The sequence below is a fragment of the Podarcis muralis genome, chromosome 8 (assembly GCF_964188315.1).
Source record: "Podarcis muralis chromosome 8, rPodMur119.hap1.1, whole genome shotgun sequence".
Taxonomy (NCBI): domain Eukaryota; kingdom Metazoa; phylum Chordata; class Lepidosauria; order Squamata; family Lacertidae; genus Podarcis; species Podarcis muralis.
Genome location: NC_135662.1, coordinates 28,627,250 through 28,640,637, shown reverse-complemented (window position 1 = coordinate 28,640,637; position 13,388 = coordinate 28,627,250). Strand labels below are relative to the sequence as shown.

Here is a 13,388-nt window from a genome sequence, read left to right as displayed (position 1 = left end):
TATTACTGCACTTGTGCCATGCTTATGAGCTTCCCAATGACATATGAGAATATTGTGAGAATAAAAATTTGGACTAGCTAGGCCTTTGCTCTGATCCAGCAGGCTTCTCTTCTATGGTCCCTCGTTACATTTTCACATGCATCACTGCAACCGTGACAGTATGAGATTTACTTTTAGAAAGATAGCTCAAATGCTCAGGAGACCAGTATAAGCGTGTAATCTTGGTCATAAATATGAGTCTGAAACTAACCCTCCAACTTGCTCTCCTCTTCCAACTTCATCATTCGAAAAGCATTGTTTTAAACTCAGGGGGATTTCAGAAATAGTTTGTGATGGTGCATAGGGAACTTGTGTTCAAAGGCAAATATCCCGCTGGGCATGTACCAGCCTCTTAGCAAGCCAAAAGAAGATCTCTGAACCTGGGTAATATATTTGGTATCATTTGGGGATTCAGAGATTGCATTCTGCTGTCTATAACACAGTTCCATTTCTGGAAAAGGGGATCTTACTTAAGCTACATTTTTCACCTTTTTCTTATAGAAACCCAAAAGAAACAAATAGAAGATTGTGCAGACTTGATCCAAGAGGAATGTATATCAGAGAATGCTGACAATTCCACAGAGGACCCTATAGAAGGAGGTTTAGATGCAGATGGAGATGGCGAAGATATGACTGATGGGATAGAGGAGGATTTTGACGAGGATGGAAGTAACGAGCTGGTAAGAAACTTTAAATAGTTTTATATGTAAGCTGAAAATTTCAAGAATGAATTTTCAAGAAGATTTCAAGAAGAACAGCAAAACAAATGCTATTAAAAGCTGAGGTGCTGTTTAGAGGTCCTTTGAAAAACTCTTAAGATGGTTATAATGGCAGGCAATGTTAGTTCTTTACATGAATTCCCATCTGTGATGTGGTGAGATACTTTTGGGTGGAGCAGTTTAAAGGGCATACAGTTCTTGAAGGCTATCAACCGAAAAACATAAAACATACCCTCTGCCAGTTTCATAATCACATTTACCAGTAGTAAACAGTTCTGGGGGGTCTCTGTAGAACTCACCTTTGACTAATATGCTTAGGATAACAGCATTTTTCTTTGATTCACAGCCTAGCTGGAATGTGGACCAATTTAGTTTTCGCTGAAAAGAATGGGATGAAATAAATTTATGGAGCTTGATCTTAACGTACGTTTACTCTTAAGTCTCCCTGCATTCCTTGAGGCTAACTCTCAAGGAAGCACGCGGCCTCTCAAGCTAGAAGGATGCAGCCTAATTCTCACTTGCTTTGTGGCGAGATCGTTCTGCATGATAAAATACAGCACACTTCTCTCTCAGAGCTGTAATTGCACTAGCACCAGTCCAGCTTCAATGGCATGATGTTCCATCTCCATGTAACGGAAAGGGATAGAAATAATCTTTCTGTGAGGATGACAGCCTCTTCTTTTAAAAAGCAGCAGCAACAGTAGTAGATCTACACTGTTCTATTAGAGCGAGGAAAGCATAGCCTGGAAAGAACTCTCTTTTTTAAAATATTTAATTTGAAGGACAAGCCTTGATTGTTCTTTCCTGTTTGGGATGGAAAACACAAGCAAGGCTATGTATTTTTTCATCATTGCTTCATGGACTCCTTTAATTTTTTAACCCAAAAGGAAGTTATTTGGGGGATGTGCACCTTGCCTCTCCAGCACAGCCACACGGAAGCAATTTTCAGCAGCAAGCCCTGCAGCAAGGTTACTTCCATCCCTTTTTATAATGTGTGGACAAAATCCTGCTCTTGACATTTCAATGGGGTTTTTTGGGAAAACTTTAGGTCTGTACCAGGAAGAGACCTATTTCCGGCCTGAGGCAAAGCTATATTCCCACCAGGTAGGGGTGGGAAGCACTCTCAGCTTTTATTCTCTCAGTTTCTCCTTTTTACAATCTTTAATTGCATTCTTCACATTTATAAATAAATAAATAAATAAATAAATTTTATTTGTATCCTGCTCTGCCCAGCCAAAGCCAGGCTCAGAGCGGCTAACATCATATAAATAAGACAATATCCATAATACAATATACAATATGCAAATAAAATAACATATAGCAATTCTGTAGCAATTTGCAATTTTAGAGTCAATTTCTCCTAATGAACATATTTTTAATGCAGTTTTGATTAATGTACACATATTTTGCAAGCGATTTTCCCTAATATGTTTCATGTTCTTATCTTGTATTTTTATGCTGTGAACCGCCCTGTGATCTTCGGGTGAAGGGCAGTATACATATTTAATTAATATAACAAATATGATACAGTGCATTACTGTATGCTATTATCATGAATATATGTCTATATGCATTTCCCTGTATATATTCATTTTTGTAAACATTGGTTGGAGAACTGCACTGCAAAGTTCGGATAAGTGTGAATTTTGTAGAGTGTCTGTGTTTTCTTTTTCATATTGCTTCAGAAAGTATGGATTTGATAGATTTGGCTTTAAATGCAAACTGAATTGAATTCCTTCCCCTCCCACCCCATCCCTACCTGTAGGGTATAATAATAATAATAATTTATTATTTATACCCCGCCCATCTGGCTGGGTTTCCCCAGCCACTCTGGGCAGCTTCCAACTGAATATTAAAAACAATACAGTATATTCAATCCTTGAAGCGCCTATAGGGTGGTGATGGAAAATAGACCCACTCAGGACCATAGTTCAGTAGTTCTGGATCTGCTTTGCTGATCAAAGTGGCTGGGGCTATCCAGTCAGATGGATGGGGTACAAATAATATGATTATGATGATGCAGAAAGCCCTAAGATCAGTCCCTGGCAGCTTGGACTGGGAAATAATTCTGTTGGAAAACAAATGGCTGGACTTTTCCTGTACTTCAGTCAATACAATGGAATCTTTTAAAAGACATTTAGTTAACAGACATTCTTTGCATGTTCCGTGTATGCACATAATGTTTGTGAGCAACTCCTAGCTTACTAGTAGCTTACTCCACACAGATTGCACCATATTATAGGCACAAGCTCTGAAACTTGTTGGAAGACATAGTGTGTCTCATGTGGTGGCTTCAGAGCTAGCTTTTAGCACCCAGTACCCATGTGTCCTAGCAGGACTCACCACTGATGCCTGGCCTTGGCCCTGCTTGGAAAAATGCTTCCAGCCTGATACCCTGAGCGGCAGCAGGTGGCTGGATCTAGCTGCCATTTTCATTTCCACAGTATGTCTAACATAGCATTTATCAGGGCTGTGTGAGAAATTAATTTGATTGCTAAAACCTGACACCCGGTATGGCTTGGAGTGCTGCTGCCTACCACTGCTAGAGAAGCCCACCAGGGTCCCGGTGACTGAGGCAGATCACCAAAGAGAACTTCCCTCCAGGCCCCTCAGCGCCAAAGCTGTCGAACTCTGGTAAAGGAATTCAGAACACAGTTTGCCAACCAAGCAACTGCAGACACGAGTGCGCCCAACAGTATGAAGGATATCAATAGAATTCTCCTCAGAAATTCACAATGCAGAAGATGGGGAGCCATGCCTGCACTATTTTGTATTTCTGTCCCCTTTTCTCCTGTTTCAGATGTGGCAGCCATTTTGTGTCGTGCCACACATTCCATGGCAGCCATTTTGTGACTGCTACCCATAGAGCTGTCTCAGTCCTGTCCTACAATGAAATGAACCAAAAGAAGCTGGAATTCAAGGGCTTGTCTCCTTGTGTGAGAAAGTGAAGTCTGAATAGTACATATGCTGTGTGAACAAAGCCTATAAATTTAGGGTGGTGGTAGTTCTTAAATTATAGGTATTTTAGCCCTGCTGTTCAAAAGGAAAACTTTGCAGTAGACACAATAGCTGAAAGTTGTTGCTTGCAATGAGATCTCTTCAAGTTGTAACAAAGGCAGCGCTCCTAACAGTTTATTGATTTAGAAACTGATTTCAATCCCATTCATCATCCTTTCCCATTATTTCTGCGAAATAGATAGTGCCTTTCAGTTGTCAGTGTGTGTCATCTTGAATCATAGCAAATAATTATTGTCCTCTATTAAAAACAAAATGACATCTGATAAATTACTGAGCAGCATCGGGGTACTTTCGATCCCAGAAAAGAAAAGATATTTCTAATGAAGAGGAAAGTGAAATAGATAACATACACAATGACTTGTAACTTGACAGTTACAAGATATCACTGTATGAGCAGAAGAAAAGAAATAAGATGTTCTCTGCAGAATATATTATAAATCGGGATCTTCCTAACAGAAAGCATGGTACTTTGGATAAGATGTGAGTTTGTCCAAATGTTTCAGGTGTAATACTTTTTATATTTCTTTAGGTATTGTATGTTGTACATTCTAGTCACCCATGCCACATTACCAACTCCTGTAGATAGTGCCTACTGAAATGGAGTGAAAGCACAAAAACATTCAAGAGCCAATCTGTGCAGACTGGGCGTGCTATGTTTTAAGAAGGAAAAACCTGATTCTTGGAAAAACTCTCACATCAGGGGGAAAGTTTTTAACTAGAAGTTTTTTAAAAAAGTTTGGGCTGGTTTTTTTTAATTGGGAAAATGTTGTAACATGTAATCCTCCCTGCCAGGACACTCTGAAGTGATACAATCCCAGTGGAGCTCCATTGCATAATTATTCTAAATTTGTAGGCTGGCTCTGGCTCAAGTTTCTCACCTGTATTTCAGATTTACTGTTGTAACCAATTAATTTTTTGCTGAGGGTTTGCAATTTCTCCTTTGCAGCGCTAAGGGAAGATACGCTGGGCTTATGTTTTATGTGCTCCAATTACTTTGGGTCCAACTTACTTACTTATATATTTTAACTTTTTGAGAGATTCTTTTTTTAAAAAAAATGCACTCATTGAAAGATGTCACCATTCAATTGTGGCCTGAATTTCTCTTCACTTCCAAGATGTTTTCCTTAGACAAAACTGACTCTGAATAACCACGACTAAAGGGAAAACTGTTGCAAAAGTTGGAACACGATTCAATGGCAAATGGTTCAAAGAAATGGTTCGCCAGTGCTGTGCCTTTTCCTCCTTTGCTTTTATCTTTTAAATTTAAACCCAGTCTTCTTGACATCATCCTCATTCAGGGACTTTACTACCTCAGTTTACTTCCAAATGCATGCAGAAGACCCCAAGTTTATTCTCCAGCATCTTCAGAGAAGGCTAGAAATTCCCCCTGCCTGAAACCCTGGAGAGCCCCTGCCAGTTGTGTAGACAGTACTGGGCTAGATGAACCAATGGTCTGACTTGGTATAAGGCAGATTCCTATATTCTTACCTGTTTCTACATTAGCTTAAGCTGAAGGTTATTTGGTAAAGTACACTGAGTCACTTAAGTCTACAGCTCAGCTTCCCATCCCTGCAGATACTATTCCCACCACTGGCTTTCGTCTTTCTTGCGCAGCAAAGATTCTTCATAGCAGATCAGCTATTTGTTGCAAAACTAGGTAAAAACCCAGGGACCTTTGAACGTTGTTGCATCTCTTTGCCAACAGTATCATAGGCATCCATTTTCCATTCTTCAAATAGCAACGTAGACCAGTGTTTCTCAATTTTTTTGAACTTGGACCTCCTCTTTTCAACTTCCCAATCTAACAGTAATTTGTCCAAAATATGAATGAATGGAGGTTCTTGTGCATATTTATATATGCATGCAAAGATTTGCCACTAGGATTAGGTGCAGAAGAGAACCAGACATATTCAAACCATTTGTTAAACTAGATTCAGGCTGCAGTCCCATACACACTTACCTGGGGTGAAGTCCCATTGAACTTAGGGGAACTTACTTCTGAGTACTGCATGCAGAAGTTCCCAGAATTCAACTCCTGGCAGCTCTGATATTTCAGACAGGTGGCTTTCCAAGCTCTACCTGAAGATGCCCGATGTTGAATTCTGCAATACATGGGCTCTACCACTAAGCTACAGCCCCTGCAGTAAGCCCACTTTGTCCTTCCACTTGGAGCTCTCCAAGGTCCTGCAACTCCAGCATTACCTAGACTCAATCACCTTCAGGCAACTTGGTATCCGGCAAATCTAGTTAGCTTTGGCAATTGAACTATGTGATAGGCCCTCAGAGTATTCTTTGAGGCACTGATGAATTGAGTCCTGATTATTGGTTGCTAGCTTCTTCTCTACAACCTTCTATGAATTCTTATTCCTTATGGCTTCCAGAAAGCAGGCAAGTGACTGGCATGGTGCTGATAACACCAAGGTTGCAGGTTTGATCCCCATATGGGACAGCTGTATATTCCTGCATTGCAGGGGGTTGGACTAGATGATCCTCAGGGTCCCTTCCAACTCTATGTTCCTATGATCCTATGATCTATATCTTCTTAACTTAAACATCCCACTTCAGAAAGTCCTCAACCAGAATCTAGGACAGCCTATCCCTGTCAGATCCCTTGAGATTCAGTAATCTCTGATACAACCTCCAGTGCTTTCTACATTTTTAATATTTGGTTAAGGGACATAATATATTTTCAGGATACAGTAACTGTTGGCTTGCTACGGTTGGCTTCTTTCATTTTCAGTAATGAACATCTGATCATCATTTTCTGACACCTCTCCATTATGGGAATATTGCATGTTTCATCGGTGTCCAGATGAATGGAATTCTGCTACAATTTATAACCTCAAAGTAAAAAGGTGAGCTGAGAAAAGAGAGAGGAAAAAATGAGACTGATATAGAAGAGTTTGTGAAATGAAACAGGCAGTAAGAGAATAATAGGGAACTGAGTGGATATATCTAAGTATCACCTGATTCTGATAGTTTAAGCATTCAATAAGTTTAAGCTATCATTTCAATTTGCACTTCATTTTTCTGAGAAAAAGCATCACTAAGAGCAAAATTGAAGATGTACAGGCAAATCATTATCGATGGGAAGAAATCGTAAAAATTAAAATACGCAGTTGAGAACAGGTCCAGCTTTTCTATTGTTCTTTTCCAAATGTGTTAGTAATCCTTCCTTGACCTTTCACACCAGTGACTTTCAAGTCCATCTTCTTATCACTTCCCTTATGCAAACTTAAAGCAGAAAACCTGTTCCTTCTCCTCTGTACACATGTGACCTACTTTAAAACAGCTTCGAGTCTCCAGTTTCAGTATTTTTTCCTTCGTGGCGCTCACAAATTTCCCCCTCTATTTCTTTCCCCCAACAACATGCACACTACCTACCTACTTCTGCTACCTTATCAATCTTGAGCTGCCAGACATGATACCTCTCAAACACAAAGGGGTTGTATTCACCTAAATCCTACTCAGAGTAGACCTGTTAAAAGTTAGCCATATCATTTAATGTCAGTGGGTCACTCTCAATAGAATTAGCATTGAATCCCCCCCCCCCGGGCTTCTCTAGTTTTCACCAAGGTTGCCTGTTAAACACAACTCAACACAACTGACTTAAAGGGATCCATTTTACAGTGCCGTCAATAGAGTATGCAGTGCAAACTTTCAGTATTGACTGTTGGTAGCTCACATAGGAAATAAGACAACTCTTGGCACTATATGGTATTATTGTTTGGGTGTTTGTGGGCTTAAGGGTAAAGGACAGACAAATGCAACTGAAGTTCTCTCTTTCTCTTGTGTGTGTTTTTTGAGGGGTGAACATAACACTTCTCCAAAAAATCTGCATAATTGATGAAATGTTGGGCATTGGGTGTGTTGAGAGTGTGCATTTCATGGCTTTAAGTGACAAGGACAAATTATTGGCCGAGTTGTTAAATTACAATATTTTATAGGTTCCAGGTCTATGGTTCTATATTTTGTTTGATGAGGTTCACAAATATGCTATTCGGTGGTGGTGGTAGTGTTGTTTGTGTGTACACGCACACCCTTTTAGCAAATCTGTATTTTCAGTCATAATCCAAAGCAAAGTGGATCTTTTTTTTCTTTCAGGTGATATTTTTCTTTACAAGAGCACCAAATGAAAGCCATATGGTTTGCTAGAATTTAATTTGATTCCATCTTTGTTGTGCGAGGGTGTAATTTATATAATTCCTTAAAATAAACGATTTCCCCCATAAATTAGTCATCTTGTGGGTTTTCAAAAAATGTCACAGCTGCCACACAGCCAAAGATAAATTATATAGAATTTAGCTGAATAGAACGAAGCAAAATTAGTTTTCTATTGCCTCAGGTTAATCAGACCCCTGGGGGAAGTGGGAGGGAGACTATCACTCTGGAAGTAATAAAAACGTCTTTTGATGTTAAAGTTGCTCAAGACTCTGTCACATTTTGGCTGGTCCTAATAAAAGTATTGCCATAGTATGGTTTTGGGGGTTTTTAGGTGATGACTTTCCATCCCACCCTCCTGAAACATGCCAGATGTGCCCTGACAGAAAATTCTGAGGCCATTTTGCTTGTGATACAGACTTAGTGAATGTTCAACACAGCTTCTTAATAACACCAAAAGTGTGTTCACCCCTTGGATCCAGACAGTTCGCGATGCTCTTTCCTCATTATAACCTGCAGAGCCTTTCTGGCGGGTACAGCGGGCTTCTGAAAAGATCTCCAATAAATAAGCCGAAAATCTGTTGCTCTTTGTCTTCTATATAATATGAGAGCGCAATTAGGGAAAGGGAAAGAAAAGACTAAAAAGAGCAGGATTCTTTGGAGCTGAAAGGTGTGGAGCAGCACAGGTTGCATTCTTACAAGCTCTATAGAGCTACTTCACCACAATCAGGGCTATCTCTGACGCAAGAGGAAGGTCGGAGGAAGAAAATACATTTCTTCTCTATAGAGATAATTCCGCCTGTGAACCTGCTGCTAAAAATAGTTAGAAGGCATTTATGGTTTAAACGTGAGCTGGACCCAGCATGTTCCTGAGCATGTTTTCAAGAGTGGGTGATGTGGAAACAGCCCCACATTTTTGTCAACCTCTGCACAATATGCAGGAAATATGAATGCTTTTGACTCTGTGGTTCCACCACTTCAGAAACAACTGCTTGGCCAGCCTAGCATGTGATTAAACTGTAGCACCTTTATTCATTTTCTATAACAGGAATCTAAGTTCTGTGGCCTTTTAAATGTGTTGGGGGGGTTATTGGTTCTTTTCTCTCTATTTTTGTTACATATTTTGTGTTCTCATTTTGTGTTTTTATGTTGTGAACTGCCCTGTAATCTTTAGCTGGCGGTATACTAAATGAATAAATGAAATGGGGCAATTTGCATTGGGTAATTGTTAAGAAGGGAGAAAGGGGTGAGACATTATGGCAGAGCTTTCCAAAGTTTTCATGTTGATTACACGCTTTTTGCACGTGCATCGTTTCACGATACAGTAATTCAATTTTACTAGCAAACCAGAGGTTAAACTAGCCCCTTTCCAACCATGGGTGGAGCGCAGGGAGCGTTCCTGCGACACACCTAAACGCTGCAGCCGACACACTAATGTGTCGCGATACACAGTTTAGAACGCTCTGCACTATGGTGCTGATCCAGATTAGATCCCCACCTCCAGCTATATTTTTACAAAGGAAAAAGACAGTGGTCATCTAGTCACAGATTCCCTGCATCACATTTACTTTTGCCCACAGTCTCCTGTCACTGTCTCTTATTCAAAATGTTATCAAATTAAAATTTGCATTTTATCTTACAGTTTCTACAGATCAAATGAATTCGGAATGACATCCAGTCCCTTTGGAAACCAAGAACATAATAATTCACAGACTTCCCCATGTGGAAATGTGAGCTGCTGTTTCTTGCTGGCTAGCAACATCTTTGACTCAATTTTTATGGGGCGGGAAAATGAATTAACTTCTTGAAATGGACATTACCATTCAAAACTTAGAAATTCCATTTCTTATATGTTCTAAAGCTGTACAATTGTCAGATTTATATGGTTTAGATTGTAAATGTGTTTTTTCCTGGCTAATTATTGGTATTATTTTTTTAATTTTGATGTCAGAAGGCCAATGAATTGTATGATAATATGAAGGACATATTTAAAATGAAGGAGACACTGTATACAAATGTATATTTGTAAAAGCTATTTTTATGATTAGCATGTTTTATGGTTCATCATATTAAAAGTCAGGTGATATTGCACTTAAATGTTTACAGCATAATGAAATGAGATCATGAAAGATTTATGATCTAATATGTTAAATAGTATTTTAATTATTTGTATTTATTTATATTCCTGTTTTAGAGCCAGTGCATTTATTAAGAAGTAGGGTCATAATGGAGGTCAAAGTAATATCCATGCCCAGATTTATTTATTTTTTACAACACGTCATAATGCCAAAACAAATATAATTTGGATATAGTAGTTTTGTGCGCAATATATATCCCATTGAAATCAATGGAATAACTACCACTCATTTCAATACTCTGAACTATGCCCTCAAATCTTAGGATGTTGTAAACCTACACAGATACATTTGCTGCTCTATGACATAACCATATGTCAGACAGCATGGATTGAAACATGATTTTATTTCTTTTAAAAAGAACATTAATACTAAAACTTCCAAGAGTGTTGCCAAACTGAAAGTTGGCATGTTGTTCGATTTCATAATTACTCCATAACCCACATTTTCCAAATTGCCAGTATTGAAGTCACATGATCACGGCGGTATGTTTGGGGTTGGCAACCAAGCTTTGTAGGTAGCTCCCCATAAGGTTAGTCCAATGACCTGGACTTATTTCAAACCAAACATTTATAATACTACCACAGTTTGCCTGGTGTTAAAATTGCCCTGAGCGATTTTGATGCTCCTTCAGTCAAGCACCTAACTGAACGGAGAGGCAGTTCAGATTTCTTTGTGGCATCCCTGCCAATAAAATATGAATGAGGCCCTGGATTGTGCAATATCTTTCTCTGCCTTTGTTTCTCATTCCTAAGTGTTTCTTGTGCTCTCAAAATAAGGCTGCCCAACTGTATGTTAATTTACTCTATGGTGTCTGTATAAACTCTTCCCCACACCCCTCACCAAATCTGGTGAATTTTTCCCCACATGCTAATTGGAAAATATTTATAGATACACTTAGTATTGTACAGCTGTGACTGCTTCTGCTCCAGGGAAAGAGCTGGTTATTTGGCAGTGCTGAAAATAAAACTGCATGGATCAGAAAAGTCTTTCCACCACCTCAGTTTCTCTCCTCTGCTGGGAGTACTGTACCATATACCTCTGCACACAGGGAAAATGGGTCAAGAGTTTTGGGTTGTTGTTTTTTCCTTTCCAGAATTCCTTCATTGTCTTTTTACATAGTTCAGTTTTATGATTCCTAAATAAAGCTAAAAATAAAATTTAGCTTTTAGTAATATTAATATATAATTTCTCTTAAGTTTTAATGCGTTTCCCTATTCCAGGGTGTTCTTGTGTAATTAAATTATTTGGCCATTCTTAACAAGATTCAAGCCCCTTTCAGATGAGTGGGGGGGGTCACACAGTCACTGAACATGTGCGGAGGGGGCAACACCATTCTGTCACACACACAGGTTTGCTACAAACAGGCCTCTGCCCCCACCCACACAAACTATCTGAAAGGTGCCTTACAGACTTGACAATGATACTTTTTCAGAGTACTTTCTATAGTGTAAAGAGAACTTTCCCCCCCAGTTTTGAGAGACAGAATATTTATTTCCCATGATTTCGTGTCATCTTCCATACACCTTTCCTACAAATGATTGACAGCGGCAGACCTATAAACCACAGCACAGAACACTTCTTCCACACGCTAGTTTGTTAGCACAAATCATTCGTACAATATGCATTTAGGTAGGGACACGGACCAAAGAATAACTTGTCGTTCTGATCACCTGGCGAGCAAATCTGAATAACCCCAATTTAGAAAACCACCCCGGTCAGCTGGGAATATGAACCTGTCAGATACAAAGTCAGGCTTATCAGTCCATCTAGTCCAGTACTGCCTGCCCTAACTGGCAGCTGTCTGAGGCACAGGTCTCCCCTAGCCCTGACACCTATTTGTTTGTGAAAAGAAGCTGCTCTACCTACATGTGCCCCAGTATATTGCTTTATTACACCATCTGCACTTGAGCATGCTGGTTTCCGTGTATGCACTTTCTTCTTAAGCTCATGCAATAGTTACAAAAAGGAAAGGTTCCCCCCACCCCGATCCCAAATCTAGCATGTGGAGCATGATCCAGCCTCTCCTTTACTGTGAGTGCATCAGCCACATACCTGTGACACAGGGGACCGAAATTGTCTCCATTTGCAATCCAATGAAGGAAACCAGATTCTTTCTTTCTTTTTCACTTTTCTGTATCCTTACATTAAGTCTTGTTATATCTTTTTGTCTACAACAATTTATTTCCAAGCAGGGAAAGCGGTTTCTAAAACGTCGAAAAACGTCGTTACCTGTACACACTTTCTGCAGCCCTTTTCAAAGCCATGGTAGTTTTTAAACAACTATGATAGGAAGTTTATTTGCACTGAATATATTGCCCATGTGTTCTCGTGGAATCATTTCATGACGGTTCTGTTCCAAATGTTGTAACATAATTTTTACATTCCTGTAAATAAATATTTTCTCTGACTAATGCACTAACTCTCTTTAGTAGTTCCTGCTGCCAAATGCTGGTTATAGATACGGAGCAATATCCCAAATATATTCAGTCTGCCGTGCTATACACATTTACCTGAGAATATGCTACACTGAACACAAAGGGTGGAATTCAATAGTGAATTAAGGCAATTGTTTGGTCAGCAGGACCATTTCTGCTCAACAGATGGAAAGATCTCCCCTCTCCTCCCCCAGCACACTCTTCTGGGGGTCCTCCCGAGCAGGTTTGGGGATAATGGAGGAGCAGAGTCCTGTTGTGCTAATGGGGGTCCACTAGTGCAACAACTTAGTTGAATCCAGCCCAATGGAACCTGCTTTTGAGTCAGCATGCCTAGGATTCAACTGCACTTCACTTAAACTAATGGTCCATCAGAGCAATCTCCATGAGGATAAAGCTATCAGTGGCTACTAGCTGTGATGGGAATGGTCTACCTCCACTGTTGGAGACAGAATGCCACTGAATACCAGTTGCTAGGAATCACAGCAGGTGAGGAGAGTGCTGTTGCATACAGGCTCCCCACTGGCACCTCGTTGACCATTGGGAGAACACAGTGCAGGTGGACCTTTGGCCTGACCCAGCAGGTGCTGCTTATGTTCTTACTGGGTTGTGGGTTGGAGGATAAGGACAGAGGAATCACCAAACCCCAAGCCCTACGGGGCTCATGCCAGTCAGTTGGAAGGTGAAGGATGAGTGCCATTCCATCTTTCTTCTCTCCTCTCAGAGGACTTAATTCCCTCCCTTGAAAAAAGGATTTCCTTCCAACTGAGATCAACAAGAAGGAAATTAACTACATCAGCTCCAGGGCTGTAGTTTTCCCCTCCATTCCATGTTAGAGAAATGGGAAAGCTTGGGATCCTGTGGATATCTCCTAGGACATC

The 13,388-nt window shown here is 39.9% G+C and overlaps 1 protein-coding gene across 7 annotated transcripts in view; it reads left to right on the top strand.

The window, feature by feature from the left end:
• The window catches only part of RALYL (RALY RNA binding protein like), a 247,227-nt gene extending 234,732 nt beyond the window's left edge, over positions 1-12,495 (top strand). For all 7 annotated transcript variants that reach the window (XM_077932886.1, XM_077932885.1, XM_028736598.2 and 4 more), the window contains 2 exons: positions 541-719; positions 9,580-12,495. In XM_077932886.1, coding sequence (XP_077789012.1) covers positions 541-719; positions 9,580-9,597 — 197 coding nt within the window. In that variant the 3' untranslated portion in view covers positions 9,598-12,495. The remainder of the gene's footprint in view (positions 1-540; positions 720-9,579) is intronic.
• Positions 12,496-13,388: the final 893 nt, after the last annotated feature.